This window comes from Camarhynchus parvulus, chromosome 9, assembly GCF_901933205.1.
Source record: "Camarhynchus parvulus chromosome 9, STF_HiC, whole genome shotgun sequence".
Taxonomy (NCBI): Eukaryota; Metazoa; Chordata; class Aves; order Passeriformes; family Thraupidae; genus Camarhynchus; species Camarhynchus parvulus.
Genome location: NC_044579.1, coordinates 23,397,272 through 23,417,243, shown reverse-complemented (window position 1 = coordinate 23,417,243; position 19,972 = coordinate 23,397,272). Strand labels below are relative to the sequence as shown.

Here is a 19,972-nt window from a genome sequence, read left to right as displayed (position 1 = left end):
CACTGCCAAATTAGAGAGATTCCTAAAAGGCCCATCAGGGGGCTATACCCAGAGGGGGTATCGTGCAAAAAAAGCTCTTTTATTTTGAAAGAGAAATGAGAAGCAGTGAAATATTAACTCATTTCATAACTTAAACTCATTGCTCTGAATATGACTTCTGCAAATCTGATTTTACCCCATCCAAAATAAGAGAAAATGAAGTTTTGTTGTGTGGTACCATGGTTTGAGCACTGTGGATAACTCAGATAGATTTTAAGACAGAAATGAATACACTTTGAGGAGGGAATTTAATGATAGAAGTCTCCCCCTGATGTGCACCTGACAAGGCATGGATATACAACAGAGCCCCTGCCAGGGACTGAACTGCTGCGCACAAGAGCATAGAAATAACCTCTGGAACCTCTGGCAGAAAATACAGGAGAGAGGACCTTTACTATGGTCTGCTCCCTCATTTCTCATCCTCTGCCTTGTAGGTTGTGCAATCCCTGCCCCATGCAGCTAACACTGCTGAAAATGATTCTTCTCATGAGTTAGGGTTGTACAGGCCTGCCTTCCATGCCATAGGAATCAAATGATGCCTGTACCAAAATTTGCTCTGATGTCCCAGGAATTAATAATAATAAAGCTTGCAGTTGTAACAGCCCTAGGCCAGGGTTCTGCTTTCTGGTCTGAAACAGAACAATAATGCTTTCTACCACCTTTTGTGTAAATAACAGACTTTACCCTTGACATTTTCAGAGCTGTGGCCCAGTAAATTTGATTTTCACTGTCACCAGAAGGGTGTGTGCTCCCCCTGGATCTTTGCTGTGACTTTTCTAGAGAAACAGGCACTGCTGAGTTTAATTTGAACAGGGTTCATGCTATCCCTCAAGAGATGGCGATTTGTGTTCTCTTTGTTTTAGGAAAGTTAAGTCCAGGAATAGAAAACCAAACCAGGCATGGAGCAGCAGCACTCTCAGCTGTGTGAGCACTGTGTGCTGGTTAGTTTGGGAAGGAGGGTTTGGCTAATGGCCATCATCAGGAGAGGTTTCAGCATCAAGGCTGGTCAAGACTTTCTGCTGATAGGGCATGGTCTGGGCTAGTAGTGAGAGGGAAAGATCCCAGAGAGAATACCAGACCTCAGTATTTCAAGTTCCTGGCTCAGAGAAGGATGGGTATGTTGTAACTCAATGTCAGTGGCAAAAGGAAGGGGCAATAGTGATAGAAATTAAAAACTGTCTGTGCCCATGGGACCAGTGCTTACTGACCAGCTGATCTCCCAGCCACTGATGTTTTCTGTGTGTGGCAGCCAAGGGAGAGAAAAGAGAGAAAAGGAAAAAGGGATAAAAGCATACCTGCAGCATGCATTAATTACTACATTCTGTATTAGAGGCCATGAGCTATGTGTATGTATCTCTCTGTTTTCCCCTTTAAACCAGCAGAAGTTAGTAACTCAATGAGATCTGGCATTGGTGTAGAGTTTTCAAAGTTCTATTAAGTTCTATATGTTTTATAAAATCAATCAGCCAGGTAGAGGAGAGTGTGAGATTTTTTACTTGTTCCTTTAGCTGAAGAGAAAAATATTGTTATCCACACTCTGTATGGCTGGTACCAATAAATCTCTGAAGGGAAAAGCTTTATTTTCATGTTAAATACCAGAAGAGGACCTATTAGTCACAAAGCTTCAGGAACAGTTCTGCAGCTGAGGGGGATGACTTCTTGTAGCAATATGAAACCCTCCCCCACAGAAACACTTTACAGGGAGGAGTGAAACTCTCTGTGAATGGAGGTGTGTGTGGCTGTATGTGAAGTATGAATCTGTTCTTATGACCTTGCATTTTTCCTTGCCTTCTTACTGTTTTCTAACATTTCTAGCCACAATCATCCATGTGTGTCCACTAACATGCTGCTTACTTACATGGGCAGGTATCAGAGGTGGGAAGAGGTGCTCTGGGATGAATGCTGGGTATTTAACTGAATGTTTGTTGCCTTTGTTTTCCCGGTCCTTTTGCAGGCTGGAATAAGTCCATCCATCACATCTCCTGTTGCCTTTGACATCCTGCCCCTGAAGCTGCATTCCTTTTCCAAGAGCACCCCGACAGGCCTGGACTGCGTGGGCTGCAAACGGCGCATCTCCGCTCCTGGTGTGTACCCTGGGCTGGGCTGGGTGGGGAGCAGGAGAGAGTGAAGCTCTGCTTTACTGAGTGTGATAAGCATTCTAACCTGTTCATGATGATTGCTGCATCCATGTCTCAGCAGAAATCTGCTTTAGAGTGGGATCTTTCATATACTTTCTCTGCTTTAGAGTGGGATCTTTCATGTGCTTTTCATACTCAGGTTTGTTTTCTCCCTGAGTGGATGAGCAGGGTGCTGTTGAAAGGCATGGCCAGCTTTTTAGTGAAGAAGAGATCACTCCTTGCAATGATAGTGTGCTGTAAGAATCCGTGCCTGGCGGGCTGTTTGGGTCCTATCCAGCAGCTATGGACCCCAGACCACACGACCTTACAAGGATGAAGGCAAAAGATGAGAAGCACTCTTCTCCACATGGGGACTAAGTCCTAAATTTATTTCCTTGATAGGACATACCACATCATCCAGGTGACCCCCAGATGGAAAAGAGGGCGTTGCCTTCTCCGGGGGGATTTTGAGCTGAGGGGAAGGGGGACGGAGGAAGGGGGCAACAGCCGATGGGATCCAAGTGAGGAGGGGCGAGGGGAGGGGTAACCCAGGCAGACAGCACCAACACTGATGGGGGAAAAGGGGGAAGACCCTGTGGTGATAGGATACAAATCATGTGAACCGTGCAAATTACCAAACACCCAGTGCAAATAACCAAATAACTATTTAGTGCAATACAACAGTGTGCCTGATGTAGAAACATTGTGTTGTCTCGTGAGAACTGTCCCATCTATGATGATGTCACCTCTATCACACTTGAATTAGATTTCTGCTGATGAAATAGACTCTGCCTTGTGTTTGCTGGAGAGCACTACAGTGGGTATGGTGAGATTCCTCTCAGGTTGCTAATTAGGCACTAAAGCAACTAAATGAGCCTCTAGAGACAGAAGTTTCCAGTACTTTAAATCCCCCTAAAGAACAAGTATGCCGTGTTTTCATGAGGAATGCACATGAAGTATCATGTCTGCTTCATTTCCGATGACTGACACTTTCTCAGAATTAAAATGTAACTTGCACAGATTATTAAACTGTGAGATGTATCTTTGCCAGGTTTTTAAATTCTCCATCTGACAGTGCCTGCCCAAACACTGCTGATATCTCTATCACAGCACTTTGAGCTGGAATAAGGAAAACAGAATGCAGAGGAGTTTGGTGGTTAGGAACCTAGCCAGGAAAAGCCAGCCACAGTTGGGTGCCAAACTGCCATTTCTGCCTCAGAAGGTCTCTGTACCATCGATTAAACCCTGCTGGAGTTACCTAATTAAGGGACAATAACATTGTACTAATTACATCAGAGTTGAATGGTCAAAGTATTTTGTCAAGCAAAACTGGTTTGTTTGTGCAGCTCTTGCACAGAGTCATGAGGCTTGATCTGGAAATAAGAAAACTATTTATTATTGTGGTGTTGAGAGCCTTGCCTTTGCTCTCTCAGCACTGAGGGCTTTGATCACTTGCTGTCACAGGCATCTGGTGCTGCCCCAATGCTTAGGACCAGCTCCCTGGCTGAATTAAAAAAGCTGTAGATTGACTCCTTGGAAATCCCACATGGAAACTCATCATTGTCAAGTTGTCTGTGTATCTCTGACATCAGCTGAAATCCCTGAGCACTGCTGTCATAGAAGTACATTCTGAGTCACAGCTGAGACAAATTTCATGGTAGTTCCCGACTGGGACATAAGGGAGTTAAAAAATATGTATGAATTTCTGAGGGTGAATAGGGGAAATAAATGTATGCAGACTGACCAGCTGGCAGTGCTGTAGGTGTTTATATGCTGTCTAGAAATGGGGCCTGCAACCTGAATCATCTGTGATTCACACAATATTCCTGAGATAGGTACAAGTGAGTTTCATACCGTGACCTAAGAATTTCTGAGTAAATGTAGCAAAACAAATGAAATTGAGTAGAATCATTTTTCCACCACCAAAACCATGCTCTTGGGAAAGGAAACTGATGGAGAGAGGAAGCAGAGGTTCTTCTACCACAGCCATCTCTGTTAGCTGCTGCATGTGGGCTTCATTTGAAGCATTTTGGAGGAGATGAATGTGAGCACGTGTCCTGCCTGTGGGAGGATGTGGATGAGAAGAAAAGTGCAAGTTACTGAAGTAATACTCTGAGGCTGATGGATCAGTTTTAAGATTGGCTATGTCCTTGAGGCAGCATTAGTACAGCAGAATGCCTTCTTTGGTTCTTGTACAGATTTGTTGTGATACCTGTTGTTTTTGACAGAGCTGTAGGGCATGTAAAATAAATATAAAATAGTCAATTCATTTAATCTAATTTTAAGATTTCTAACTCCAAAGCTGCAGCTGCTTATGTTAATTATCCCAGTCTGTGCTGTAGTCATAAAAGACAGTTGATATAAAAGTATTATGCAATATCCAGTGCTACTAGATACTTCCATGTTGAAAATACAGATAAATTTCCCACTCCCAAAGTCTGCACTTCATCACCTTGTGCAGGGAATGCTGCAGAGACTGGGAGGGATGGATGATGGAGACCTCTCTAGTTCTGCAGTGTGAAATGATGGCTGGGATGGTCCTAGCCCAAAAGGTGCCATGCACAGCTCTCACACCCTGTCATGCACCTACCCGGGGGCTGGGACAAGAGCTGGGGACAGCCTGGCTATCCTGGCTGGGCTCGGTGCATTTTGCTGGAACAGCATGAGAGCGGAGAAATTTCATTTTAACGCTGGGTCTGCTGTGCCCGTCCCGTCCCTCTCCGCAGCCGGAGCCCCGCTGTCGCTGCCTTGTGCCCGGCTGGCAGGGACGGGCAGGGGAGCGCCGGGCCCGCAGCGGGACGGGCACTGCCCGCCGAGCCTGAGCCTCAGCCCAGGCAGGCCCCGCGGAGCCGAGCGGCACCGGCAGGTGGCTCTGACCGCTGTGGAATCACAGAATCACAGAATCCCTGGGTTGGAAGAGACCTTCAAGGTCATGGAGTCCAACCCATGCCCTAACACCTCAACTAAACCCTGGCACCCAGTGCCACATCCAGGCTTTGTTAAACACACCCAGGGATGGGGACTCCACCACCTCCCTGGGCAGCCATTCCAGAACTTTATTAGCCTTTGTGTGAAAAACTTTTTCCTAATATCCAACCTAAATTTCCCTTGGTGCAGCTTGAGAGTGTGACCCGTGGTTCTGTCAGTGCTGCCTGGAGAAAGAGCCCAGCCCCAGCTGACTATAACCACCCTTCAGGGAGCTGTAGACAGCGATGAGGGCACCCCTGAGTCGCCTTTTCTCCAGGATAAACAACCCCAGCTCCCTCAGCCGTTCCTCACAGGGCTGCTCTTCCCAGCCCCTAAATGTGGTGGGCTGTGCTGGGCCGGGCTGTGCCTGGGCCGGGCTGGGCTGTGCCCGGCGGGGCTGTCCCCGGGCTGTCCCCAGGCTGGGCTGTTCCCAGGCTGGGCTGTCCCCGGGCTGTGCTGTCCCTGGGCCGGGCTGTGCCGGGCCGGGCTGTCCCCGGGCTGTGCTGTCCCTGGGCCGGCTGTGCCGGGCCGGGCTGTCCCCAGGTGCACCGGGCCAGGCCGGGCTGTCGCTGGGCCGGGCCAGGCCCAGCGGAGCCCCTGTTGGGAGGGTGCAGCTGGGCCCCCTCCAGCACACACACGCGCCCCAGGGCAGCGAGCTTCACCGTCCTGCTCAAACATCAGAACACCTGAATGGTTGGGAACAGCTTTCTTGGCTGCACACTCGCTTCAGCAGGGAGTGTTGGTGAATATCGAGTGTCTTTCCCCTTTAGTTCACAGAATTCTGGTCTGGAAGGGACCCAAAAGCATCATCAAGTCCAGCTCCTAGCAGTCCCCAGGAGCCACACCACGTGCCTTGTCCAAATGCTTCTTGGACTCTGCCTGGCTTGGTGCTGGGACCACTGCCCTGGTGCCCAGCTACCCTCTGAATGAGAAAACCTTTTCCTAATATCCAACCTAAACGTCCCCTGACACAACTTGAGGCCATTCCCTCAGGTCCTGCCACCGACTGTCAGAGATGAGAGATTGTTGTCTGCCCCTCTGCTTCCCCTTGCAACAAAGTCGGACTGCAATGAGGTCCCCCCTCAGTCTCCTCCTTTTCTGGTTGTCTGGGTACTCCCATGTCTTCATTTGTACCGTTCAGTCTGTTCCTTACCGCCAGGTTAGGAACCAAGCCACTTCCTAAAGTAGGTATGGGAATACTTTTCTCCTTTTTAGCAGCCTCTGGAGACCTTTTGACACAGGTATTGCACCAGGAAAGGGGTGGAAGGAAGGGCCTAATATGTACTGGAGTGAGCAGTAGCAGGATAACGAGGCTTTGGGTTAAAGCAGTGGACCAGCATGTTTGTCTTTTAGGCTATGAGACCTATTTTCTCCTTCCCCATCTCTCCTGAGTCTGATATTTGTTTATTTATAGACTGAAGACTGCCTAAAATTGGGGATGTTGCTGGGAAGCTGTTTGGACAGTGTCTGCAGCTGTGAGAATGTAGCTGCAACAAGGCTGAAGCCAGGAGAGGGGCAGTTCTGGGTGTGAGAGCTACCAGCCCATGGGACTAGAGCGGAAGGAACATTCAGGGCAGATGCTGCCATTTCTGAGCTTTTCCTTAGGGACTTTCCAGCAGGAGGCAATCACAAGGTGACACAGTGACAGACACAGGTAATTGCCTGAGAACTGGAGTTTCTTGACATCCCTGCTCCCACTGCTATCTATGCCTCTCAGGCAGAGACTTTTCTATTCTTGTGCCAGCTTGTCACCCTTTCCCAGATGTTTCCCTCAGTCTGCCTCTCAGACACTCTGAAAGTTTTGGACTGGGACAGGGACACACACATGACCATAGACCTCCAGGGTTTGTCATATCCTCATAGAGGGAGGAACCTGTAACCTGTGTATTACAACATAGGTTTGTAGCTGTGCTAGAACAAATCTCATACCTGTATTATTTTAAATCATTATCTAAATGCAGATCAAATCTTTTTGGCAACTTTCCACATGTCTTGTCAGATTGGAACAGCCTCAGATCATTGAATTTTCTATCAGATATCTACAAGAGATGCCCTGGAGTTAGACCACAGAGCTGTGGTTGGCTGTGCCAAGCAGAGAGGCATGAATTCCCTGTGACTGATGTGTGCTGATGAGGAACACACTGGTGGCCTTGGAAATCCTGCAACAAGAATAGGCAAGCCAAGTTCTCAAGGGCTGAATCTTTTGTGGATGGTCTGGAAAACAGTGACCACTTAGTGATACTGAGTTATCCTCCAGCCTCCCTGGTGTAGTGGAAAGTATTTCTCAGAGGCAAAGGGACTGTTTGTTTACTCAACATCATGTGGACATCTTTCATCTTCTTTTCCCAGCTATAGATGTGCTGTTAAACTCACACTTGGCAACAGTTAATGTGAAGATGTTTGACAGCCACTGGAGAAATCTGTTCAAGAGGGAAAATATTAGCTCAATAACAGGACTTCATTATGTCTTATAAATATTTAGCAGTCCTGTAGTTCAGCAAAATAGCAAGCTGAGTTATTTATTCCATTTTTGTCATTTTAGCTCTTGAAGAAAGTGGTATGCAAGTTCCCAGAAGTGCATCATGGTAGCTGTAGCATGAAATGTCTGTTCCATCCCCATTAACTAGAGGAGTATAATTGAATTTAAGTGGCTAAAAAATAATCACATTGCCTACTGTATACTTTTCACTTTGTCTCTTAATCACAGAAAGATTAGACCCACTATGTCAGTCTTGGTTCTGTTTAACCACAGCCACAAACATTTGCCCTCTGTGAGGTCTTTGATAATGTGCTCACTCAAAGGGTTTCATCTAGTCTTAAAAGCAGGGCCTGGTAGTGGCTGAGTTCCTGAAATTTGTCTTAGCAAGTTGAGTGGGATTGTATGTATTAGCTACTGAGGTGAAAGATTTAGCATACCAATAAAAACCTTCTGTGTGGCAAACAGAGAAGAAGGTCCTAGGAATTCCTGAATGATTCTGGTAATTACTGTTCAAAGCTACAAGATTACAGGAGAACCGAGCAGAGGCTAAAAAAATCCAGCAGATATTTAGGATCAGGTTGCCCAAGGCTAGCTTGGCTATCTTTATCAGACTGTGCAGTGAGATTCTTAATCTTTAGCTGGAGTCAGTTACTGCTACATCAACCTTAGATAACTTCTTCTCTAATGTCACAGAAGAAAATCTCCATGTAGATTTTACAACAGCAACAACAACAACAAAATCTGTAGTTGGTGGAACCCCTCTATGATGGGTTGCAATCTTGAACTGTGACAAAATTTTTGCTTTCCACAATTTGGCTGTGTAGAATTTTTCTTCTTCCCTTTCTATCAGAAAACTCTCCAGTGCATTCCTACAACAGACACACATACACGAGGATAATTAGGACTGAATTGTAGCCTCTCTTTAGCACCTTTGCTGTCTGAAGAGCTGCCCTGCCTTTCTTCTTCTCAATGTCTTGTTCTCCAAATCCACAGAACAGCTGCATTTGTCTTTGTTGTCAGTGTTTAATTTAGCTTCCCCTGATTATTGTGATCAAGAGGAGTTTGTCTCCAGTTGTACTTGAATGCAGGCAGTTCTGGAAGAACCAGATGAATGCAGAAGGGTGGTTCCACTGCAGTCAAACCGAGAACACATTTCCATTTCTCTCTTAGGAAGTATTAGGTAATTTGGTTCATTCAGAAGATAATTGAAGGAATTATTTTGTTACAGATCGCTAGAAATGTAATTTTTTTTTACTGCTGCAGAGACCATTCTTTTGAAGAATAGCTGAAATATTTAAGTTGGTTCAACATTATTGGGTGCTTTGTGATATTCTCCAGTGTTGGAGTGTGGCATTTTTTTCCTTTTAGGAAATACTCAGTAAACCAGAAGTCTTACTGCACTGAAATAACTCTGCTACTGCATGGATAGTGAGGCAAACTCAAAGGGGTCTCTATTGCAACAAGCTGTGATGGCCTTATTTACTTTGCAAAGAGCCACCTTACAGACAAATCGTAAAATAAGCATTTTCAGTTCTTGTGTGAAATTGGGCTCCTGGGTTTGGATTTGGGTGTCTGGAGCCATGTTCACACTCCATGTGACAGAAGCAGTGGGGGTTTTCCTCTGTGGCTGTCCCTCTCCCACATGTGCTGATCTCCTCCTTTGCTTTGGTCCAACCCCACTTGCAGTCTCACCTGGCTAAACTTTCACCTGGCCTGGGTAATCCCACACTGAATCAAGCTAGTTCTGGTCTTACACTCTTCTGCTGCACAGGGTACAAACCATGTGGCTACTCTTAAATTATTTTGGTAGTTTGACAAATCTGCTGTCTGCAAGGTCTTTGAGCAGAGTGGCAGCCCAGGAATGTAATTTATTACAAAATCTCTGTGGTGCCTCAAAGCTGTTGTTAGAGTGTACAGGTATTTCTGCATTCCCAGGAAACTAGGATTCTTTCAGGATCCTTCTTATATACCTAACATGGATACAGGGAATCTCCTCTTAGGTAATGAGAATATAAAACTTTCTAGTAAATGGTAGTCAGTGATGCTGTTTCAGTTGGGACTGAGGTCTCTTACAAGATTGCACATGGAACTAGGGATCATACCAGGTCTGCAGGCTGGGAGTGGATGCTAAATGATTTTTCAAAACTCTCAGCTGCAATCTCCCCAAATCTCAATCTGCGGTTTTCTGGCTTTAATTTCATTTTGAATTCTTTTTCCGAGTACTTACAAAAATAGTTTTTTAATAGCAGCAGCCACAGCCAGTTCTAAACACGATTAGTTTATATGTTAAATCCTTTCTGAGTTCTCAGGGGAAGCAGATAACCAAGGTCTCTCTCACTCGGGCATTTTTAAAACGCATGAAATTCTACTGTTTCCACGTATTTATTTTTAATCTGACAGTCCTGCTAAATTAGGAGGGGAGATCTCTGTCTCACCCCTTGCTTCCTTAATGCCTTGAAATCGGCTTTAATAAAAATCAGCCGCTGGAAGCTGCGGCCGAGCGCAGCGGAGCCGCCTCGGAGGGAGCCTCCTTAGCGGACCCCTATGATGTCAGGATGCACCGAGGCGAGCGGAGCGGAGCCTCGGCATCCAGCGCAGAGCTCCGCCGGCGCTGCCAGCTCCCGCTGCCCTGCGAGGGCTCCGCCGGAGCCTCGGCATCCAGCGCAGAGCTCCGCCGGCGCTGCCAGCTCCCACTGCCCTGCGAGGGCTCCGCCGGGCCTCGGCATCCAGCGCAGCCCGCTCCCCGCAGGCGCTGCCCGCACCCACTGCCCTGCGAGGGTTCCGCAGGGCTCTGCCCGCTCCCCGCAGAGCGCTGCCTGCTCCCGGTGCCCTGCCCGGGCTCCGCAGAGCGCTGCCCGCTCCCCGCAGAGCGCTGCCCGCTCCCCGCCGCAGCCCCCTGGAGCCCCCGGCTCCCCCTGGCATTCGCCCGCATGAGGACCCAGCAGTGCCCCAGCGAGTCCAGCGGGGCTCACAGTGCCGAGAACTGCAGCAGCAGCGGCAGCTCCGGGCTCTCGCCGGGCTCGGATTCAGACAGCAGCGGGGTGGTGTGTGGTGGTGGTGGCATGAGAGGCGTCCTGTCCAGGTACTGGAGCTTGGAGAGTCTGCACTCTGCCACAGGTAAGGGGCTCTTTTCTTCCTTTTCCTTTCCCCCCTTTTTTTTTTTTTTTTTTTTTAACTGCTCTATGATATTGCACTGACCTTGAGAAACAAAACCAAACCTTCTGGAAAAAGTATATAATTTGGAAATGCAGTATCTTCATCTGGAGAGATAACCAAAGCATTCAGTGTTTGCTGGCTATACCCTCTGCAGACTTAAACCTAAAACAAAACAGCACAGACCCTTAATAGACTTCTTAAGTCAGGAGGGAAGAAATAGGGTTTTAATGGCTTTGGAAGCAGTGTGTAGGCTTCTACCTGATTACAGCTGTCCTCGCCTATTGGAACATTTCTCATTTCAGATTGATCATATAGAGCTGAACATTAGAGTTGATATTTCTCTGTATGAATTCCAGTGCAGAGAGTATCACTGCCTCTAGAAATTGCCCAGGCAAGTGCTGTGCAGCAGATGAGAGCTAAGTAGGGTCGCACTGCTGGGCACTGAAGGAGGGAAAGGCAGTTCCCTGAGCCAGCTGCTCAAGTTCACTTTTTGCTTTCCCATCCATTATTTAATGTCTTTCTGAACCAGAGATCTTGGAGGCATGTTCATGTAGCCTGGACCTGTTCTGGCTTCGCCTGTCTGGATCTGGCATTCTGGTTTTTAGTTACTGATGTGCCTGTTTAGGGTTTGAATGTTTGAACTGCAAGCATAGTAAAGAAGCTTTCTCATTCCCAACTGATCCTAGCAAAGGATCCTGGCAATGATGTTACTGGCCAATGACTGCTGAGCTGTTCAGCTGTTGCTGTTTAGAGAGATTTTTAATAGAGCTGCAGTAAATTAGTTCCTCTCTTAGATAAATTCAGACAAGTGCCTTCAAGGCCACCAGTGACTGCCATTTCCTTAGTAAAAATACCCAGTGCTACCAGCTAGAATCAAGGCTTGGGGAGAATTTAGGGTGCAGTTCTGTGTAATCTGCTTTAGTTGTGTGTACTTTTAATTATTGGAAGGTTTTATCATTCCATCTGCTACTGTAGATTCAGAGCTGTTTAATAAAATCTCCATTGCAGCTCTGGAGTCTCTGCTGAAGTGTGAGTAACTGCACAACCATACAGGAAAGGGCTACAGCAGGGTGGCCAGTCTCCCTGACCTTCCACCCTGCACACCCCACCTTCTGGGTGGCCAGAAGCACAGTACATCCTGAGAGTCCAGGGACAGGGAAAAAGCTGAGGGTGGGAGCAAGCCATTGGTGCTCTGTTTTGGGGGAAGATCTGGGCTGCAAGTACAAGATGATGTGCTTTTGCATTCTCAGCTACATCTGCTGGCTGTTTTCTCCTGTAACTGGGAGTGCAAGTTAACCCCAGCATGCTCTGACATTGGCATGAAGTGTGAGTGTGGCACGGGGTCTTTGTGCAAACTGCTCAGAGTTGTGTGGGGTTGCAGCAGTGGCTCCAGCCCCTCTGTGTCCCAGGGTTTGCTGTCAGCTGCCCTCCCTGGAAGCATTCTTGGGCTTAATCAGGTCACCTGAAACAAATGGTGTACAGTGATACACAAGAAGTGAGGTTGATGGCAGAAGCAGGCTTTGAAATTAAGTCTGTTTTTTCTAAATGCTCTTTCATTTCCATAACAGTCTTGCTCCCAAGGCTGTGAGGCATGGTGTCATTTTGTGGATGCTACATGCATTTAGCAGGAAATACACAGATGTGAAGAAATGGAACAGAAAATGGTATGGAGACAGACTGAGGACAGGGAGAAACCAAATTAAGTTTCATAATTACAGTATTGATATATAAATACAATAACAAAAGCAGATCACTGCATTTCAGACTCCTTGCTGCCTGTGTGCTAGGTGTCTTCTCAGGGTAAAAGATTTCGGAGCAGTTTGTCTCTAACTACTAACACAACTGAGGTCAGAATTAGGATTAAACTTTGAGAAAAATGGATCACTAGGAGGAATTTATTTTGTTTTGATTCTTCTCTGTCAGAATTCTTCTTTGGCTTAAACTTAGGAAGTTGTGGCAGAACTGTTCCTCTCCACCATCAATTGCCTGTCTGAGGAGTGAGGCAGGATTTCTTAAAAGCTTGTGCTAAATAACATTTTTGAATGGTAAAATTTAATACACTGTTTAAACCAACCAAAAAACCCAAACAGAAAACCCAAGAAAAAAAAGCCCAGCAGGAGCAGTAGCAGCTGGCAATGCATGACAGAAGCAGCAACTAAAATGTGTGGCAATGTCCTCTCCCCAGAGGAGCAGGGAGCCACCAGCATCTTTCCATGTGATACATCAGGGAGTTAGGGGGGGAAAGAGTACAGACTGGATGGAAACACTAGGAAGTTGCATTAAAAAGGTCTGAGGGATGAGTCAGTCCCTCTCCCTGTCTGAAAGGGATTCTGCATGTCCTTAAGGCTGCATAGGTGCACTTGGCAGAGAGGGTTTTGCTTTTTCCCCTGTGTGTACATCACCTTTGCTTTGGGGGTCTTTATCCTGAGTCTGTTGCTAAGACTTCAGGGAGGATTAAAAATGAACCAGATTTAAATGACTGAAATGTGGAGGTGAAAAGAAGGTGGGAGGTACAATTGGAATGCATCCATTGGAGTTTTGCTTTTAGATAATTTAGATTCCAAGGAAGTGAAGAGACAGAGATGTATGTGTGCTTATGTATGCATACATTTGACAGTGTGTGATTTCAGAAATACAAACTGACATCCCCTGTGTAGAAAAGACAGAGTTTTCTGAGGTTCACAGGAGCAAAAACTGTCTTTGGTTTGTTATCTTCCTCTGCAGTCAGTAATGAAATATACAATTCCTTTTGGTTTGGGGTTGACCTTGTTGTAATGTATTGATCAAGAGGGGAAGCTAAATATGACAGTTGAAAGAGAAAAGACCTGTTGTTACAGCATAAACTTCTGTGCAAACGCTGCTTGAAATACAACTATGCAAAAAAACCGCCATGGTTCAGGCTTATAGGAAGTGAAAAAAATCTGCTGTTTTTTAGTATCAGTGGCATTTATGGTGTAAATGTCAATAAACACTACCTTACATGAGAAGGTCCTTCTCCCTGAAGCTAAACATAAACATGAAAATAAGGAATGAAATAGATAAAATGAAAATAAGGAATGCTTTATTCTCCTACCAGGCTCTCCATTTGAGGATGCCAGAGGACTTTGCAAGCATCAGTAACCCTCACAGGGGCCCAAAAGACTTTCAAAGCATGATTTAGGATAGATAAAAAGGTGCATTTGATGCTTGGACAGTATCCTTGCTATTTTTAAGTACTTATGAGCAGTATCCAAGTCCAGTGCAGATCTCCTTTGAGAAAAGGGCTGGGAGCTGGGGTGGCTCAGCAATTCTGAAAATCAGGCTGTAAGTATCTCAGCTGGCCCCATAACCCCATAAGGCATCCAGATTAAAAGTCACTTTTAGTGCCAGTGCTTCAGTGGCACTCTGGGTGCCCTAGCCCTGGTTTCCTAGGCAGGACTTTGTACCCCAGGGCTGCCTGTATCCCATTCATCACTGTTGTACAACTCCACTGAAAAGTTTTTCCTTTAGGATGTTTCCAGATTCAAGCCTGTGAGCAGCTCTCTTTGCCTTCCCAGCTCCTTTGTTGCAGGTCCAATCCTGAGCTCATTAACACTTCTGTTTATTCTTTTTCTTGTCCAAGTTGGGAAGGACTGGAAGAGCAAAGAGAGGTAGGGACAAAGGGGGAATCACAACCTGGAGGACTAGTGGTTGCCATAGTTTCCCTGGGATCCTCTGTGTATTTGTGCACATGTAGCAATTTAATTGTACAGGCTCCACTTCAGTGAGCCTCTGCACAGATTTGTGGCTCCTAATATGCAGATATGCTCATCTACTGCCCTTGGGAATATGGCCTTTAAACAAACAAGAAAACATGAAGCATGGGTGTGGAGGGGTTTTTTTTCTTCATTCAGAGCTTAAAAAGAAAATTGTGGGTTTTTTGGGAAGGTTTTTCCAAGTCATTCATTTCATTGTTGTGGCTGATGAGAGAGCCAGTAATAGAGCTGTGGCAAATGCTTTGAGTCTTTCTTGTTTGGCAAGAGATTTTCTTTTGAGCATTTTCTTTTTCCTTTTTCTGCCCCTAGCCCTGTCTTTTTGGTACTGATGTCTTCAGCTGTGTTCATGGACTGCAGTGCATAATTCCACTGATCCTTCTTTTCCTAGGGTCACTCAGTCAGCAAGAGTTAGAGGTCACACAAGGGGAGATTGATTTAAGGTTCAAATTGCTTCAGAATGCATCCAAAGGAGAGCAGGAAGGGAAAAAAGTGAGTGCCTCAGAGCATCCAGTGCAGCATCTCCAGGTTGTGTTGCACCATTACCTTGGCAAATCCTGAGCTAGGATATTTCAGCTGGATTCATTGCTTGCACTCTAACATGTCCCATATGTTCCTCATGTATCTCCTGTCACTTGCCAGAATAACTCCCACTCATCTTCTGAACAATAATCAATGGATTTAAGAACAAACAAACAATAATCCATGCTAAATTCACGTGGGTTTTTTTTTCCTCTGTGTAGATTAATTTGTCATGGTGACTGTATGGTAAGGTTAAACCTAAGGGCAATCCTGAACTTTTGAGGAAGAATTACAAGATGCACATCTCTTGGATGAGCTTTTTTAGTGCCCTAAAGCTTAAGTAAATATTTCTTAGTTGAAAATGCATCTTCCAAGTAGTGTTGAGTGTTACTGAACTGTGACTTGGCATCACATTCAAATAGAGAGGGCATCAATATTAGTAAGTGGTTGAGTTCATTCCAGTAAAGGGAATCTCAGTCAATGCTAACTGTGTGTAAACTTGGCCACCTAACACATTTAGTACACTTACAGAAATGGTTTTTTCAGTGAAAAGTATCCTCTAGCATAACGTTTTCCATTAAAGGGAATAAAAATAGTGTTAATATAGGTAGGAAGTCTAATCAGGTTTCTGTACCTCTGTTTGCAGCAGAACCAGATTTTGTAACTTCAGCTACATTGGAGTTCTAATTACATGTTAATGTATTGGGGGTGGTTCTAGTTGATTTTCCCTTGAGATTTTTTTGTTTTGTTTCAAAAGGAGTAAATTCTTATTCTCATGTCCCCATGAGGCACAGATTAGCACCTGTGACTATCAGAAATAAACATTCCCATCTTTGCTGATGCCGTGTTTGCAGCAGGGAAAGATAAATCTTTGGAACACTGCCTGTGATACTTCCCCAGGTGTCACAGGTACACCATCCTCATCCTTTGCCTTCTCTGCCTTCAAAACAGCTCCCATGAAGAACATTTAGGTTGTGATCACTGTTCCCTTTGCTGAGGAATATGACAACTTCTAAGGCAGTATTTTCTCAAATATTCAGTTATCTTTAGAGTTGTCTTTCAACACTTTCCTGGGATTTATCCCAGCTTCAATTGTTGTTATTTTCCTGCATGGATGTGAAACAGCTTTAAGGCACCTGATTTCAGTGCTGCCAGCATCACAGCTCTTGCAACAGGAAACTAGCATGGCCCAAGAGAGTGAAGGGAAGGGGAATGAGGAGGTGCCATGAAGCTTACCTGACCCTTCCTTTCTTCTCTGCCTTTAAGCAGACACCCAAAGGCTGGCAGAAATGTGACCATTCCTTTTCATTTGTGTTATCTGGGTCTAGTTCATGTAGGTAAAAACCCAGCAAAAATAGATGAGAGCATGGGCTGGCAAACAGTGTCTGTGCCCAGTGGTCACAGAGAATGTGTGAACTTGCTGCCTACACAAGAAGCAGGTTTGCCATGGCTGCTCAGCAATTAGTTCAATTAAACAATGTAGGGAACAGTCCTGCCTGTCCTTTGCCATTGGGATGTGGCCTTTATATTACTAAGCTTGTCTGTAGCTGACCTTATTCCCTACTAAGGTCTTGTTCTCCAATTCTTCTGGACCATGAGAAGTGTCTTTGAAGGATTAGAGAAATATAGCCCTCTTCTGAGTGTCAGTAATTATCTGTGGAGGCTTCTAATTTAATTAGAATCCTGTCTCATCTCACAATCCTTTTGTGGCCTGGTGTTTGTTAAACCAACTAACTTGTTCAGTGATTTGTTTAAAAGTGCCAGGGACGAGCTGGGTGTGCTGCATTGCACAGATTGGTCTGAGCAGGCCCAAAGTCTCAAGATGAGCTGTCTTGGGTACTGAGTGCCTTCAGTGGCTGTGCCATTCTCAAAAAGCTGCTCCTGAAGTGTGTGTCTGCACATGAAAGTGAGACAGTAGCCTGGGTGTAAGCTGAGAGGAACATGGTTTGCACCTGGTTAATGGCTTGGATTACATTGTGTGAACATCCAAGTGTTGGCAGCTTTTACTACAAATATCCCTGGGGGTGTATTTGCCTAAACAGGTAGAGCGAGAGCTTTGCTGCTGTTATTCTCAGTCCCTGCTAGTCAAGGAGCAAGAGATTCCCTGGACTATGATGTTGGCTCATAAGAGCTCAAATAAACCTTTTTTTTTTTTTCCTTTTTGCCATGGAGTACAGAGGAATTGCTTTGCTGGAGTAATTGAGCCATTTCCAAGTTGTGCTGTATCCCAGGGAGTGCTTATGGATGCTCTAATGCATCACCCCACGTGCAGCTGATTCCTGCATTCTGTGGCCTCCAGCAGGGTGAAGGCTGGCAAGAGGTCATAGAAGAGGAGGGAAATCAAGTGCTAAAGGCAGCTGAGTGCACAGTTGTTTTGAATATCCTCCTTGTTCTTACTCTGTTGAGTTATATTTTATCTCATGTTTAAGTGAAAGTGTATATATATATATATATATATATACATGCACAGATATAAATATATACATACACACAAGGTTATTCATTAGTTAAGTTTAGAACATTCCTAAAACATTCCTCAATGAGGTTTCTCAAAAACAAGCATTTCTAGGTGTGGGCTCTACATTTTTTATTTTTTTTTGCCTACCAATGGATAAGGTTTCTTTCAGAGCCCATCTTAAAGGATCTGATAGAAGCCTAAATAATAATTTGAAACCTATTTCAGGTCTACTGTTAAGGTACATGGTACCATCCTCTTGCTTTGGAAGATAAATTACATGTAAGTATTTATAAAATAACTTGTACAAAAAGTTTTTGTGTCAGGAAGATAAGGTAAATGCAGAACTTTAATTTTTTTAAAATTTTCTTTATAATACAAAAAATCATTTTAATGGCATTGGAATGCTTTGTGTTGAGAATAAAGGAAGATAAGACTAATGATGTTTTCAAAACAGCTGGCAGAGATTTATTTTTATGGGAGAGTGAAATTGCAAGAGTTTCCCTTTTGGCTAATGGAAATAGTTCCCACTAGGTAGTTTTGAATTAGGCACTTTTTTTTTTAAAAAAATTGAAGTGTCCCTAAAAATGCAGGGAAAAGGCAGTGAGCTAGGAAATTCAGTGTTAACACAAAATGATCTGTCGGAATGGGTAGGATGGGGCTACTCTGCTCTCCCTTGGCCAATGGAACCTTTCCAGGCCAGGTGTGAGGAGCCCTCAGCTCTTTGTGAGCCACAATCACACACCAGCTGGGGTGTACATGTGAAAAGACAAACTTGGCATTGGGAAACTGCAGTTCATGGAGTGTTCTAAGAGGCAAAGGAAGGCACAAGCAGGGCCTGTGCATCTACTGGCTGCAGCTCCCTGTTCTGGGAGCTCCATTAACATTATTCTGCTCCCTATAATGTTGTTCTGTTCCCTATTGCAGGGATCTTTCAAATGCCAAGGCACATACAAGTTCAAAGGAGGAGAGGCTGTCTACATAATTACTGAATCTAAACAAACCCAACCTGAGCTGTTTGGGAGCTCAGGGCTCAGCTGTGGCAGGAAGGTGCAGCAGGCAGTGAGAATCAGTCTCACCTGCTGAGCCCCAGGGCTGCTGGAGCTGATCCTTTGCTCTGACTTCCCCTGCTGGCCCTCAGGGTCATACCTTGGGATTGAAGTTTGTCTGTTCTGTGTTGGTGTGCAGCTCTTAGCTTTATATTAAGTGTCACTGGGATCTTTGCACAGGGTGCTGGAGACAAACCAATCCTATTCCAGCTGGAGACTCAAGGACAATCTCCTCAAACTTCAGGCCCAAAGCATGAACAATGTGAAAAGAGGAGGGTGGGCAAGCAAGCAAGGAGGGTGAAACTTCATCATTTGAAGCTGTTAATTGGGCAGTTGACTCCTATATGCAAATGGACTAAAACCATTAAAAATGTGAGATCTCATGACCAATCCCTCCTTTGCTCCCACCTCGGAGCCCCCAGGGCAGAGCCAGGACTGTGGCTCTGGTACTGCCAGGGTGAGGCCTCTGAAGGCACCTCAATAAATATCAATAAATCTCCACTTTATTGCTCTGAACTCCATCCAGCCTCTGCTCCAGCTCCTGAAGGCATCAAGGGAAGTCACCACCCTCTGTGACACTGTTCCTGGTCTGGGACACAGACAACTGTTCTGTTGAAAGGACCCATTGTGAATGTCCCTGGAACAACAACTGTGAATTGTATTGAATGTTGGGGGAATGATATTTTAAGTAACTTGGGGATAATTTATTAGAGAAAAAGTAATTTGAGGAAATTAATCGCGGGACACAGTGACCCCACTCAGTGACACTGTTCCTGGTCTGGGACAGAGTGCAGCTCTGGAAAATCACAGCAGCCCTGTGTGCTCAAGTGGCCAGTTCAGAGTTTGTCCAAAAATACACTCCTCAGTGTTCAGAGGTGAGCTTGGTGCCAGCTGGGGGTGTCACCAGCTGGGGGTGACAGCAGGGGGCTGCAGGCAGGTGAACAATCCCAGAGTGAGACCCTGGGCTGTTCCCAGCCCTACAGCAGCAAAGCTGCTCGTGGGGCTCCTGTGCAGATCCTGCTGTGTGGAAACTGTCACAGTTTCTGGCAATACAGAGTGACCTGGATAAGAGAATATCAGTCTGGATGCTGGAGCTGTTGTTTGAAGCCCTGGCTTGGCTCAGCTCCTGCTGACTCTCTCAGGGCCCTGTCCCTGAGCAGAGCTGTGTGTCAGCTCGAGGTCACTGATGGTACATCCTGCTCAGGGCAAAAACCTACTCTGCATGCCTGAAAGAAGCTTTGACAATAAACCTTTTAAGAGAGTTTATTATGAAAACACAGCGTTACTAATACCCCCCAAACAGTGGATTTGGATCAATTTGAAATGTGGCATTCTTATCAGCCTTAAAAGCCTGAATAAATTAAAAATATGCAGAACCCATCTCTACTGAAACTTGTTGATTGGATATGTCATTTCTCTTTGGAGAGCACAAAATAATTTAATTTGGGCTATTTTTG

The 19,972-nt window shown here is 45.4% G+C and overlaps 1 protein-coding gene across 2 annotated transcripts in view; it reads left to right on the top strand.

Moving 5' to 3' along the window:
- ARHGEF4 (Rho guanine nucleotide exchange factor 4) overlaps positions 1–19,972 on the top strand; it is a 183,444-nt gene that overhangs the window by 62,624 nt on the left and 100,848 nt on the right. Inside the window, exon 4 of one of the 2 annotated variants that reach the window (XM_030954386.1) lies at positions 1,994–2,123. In XM_030954386.1, coding sequence (XP_030810246.1) covers positions 1,994–2,123 — 130 coding nt within the window. Of the gene's footprint in view, positions 1–1,993; positions 2,124–10,409; positions 10,720–19,972 lie in introns of those variants that run through there. The other variant, XM_030954387.1, reaches the window with a different exon arrangement.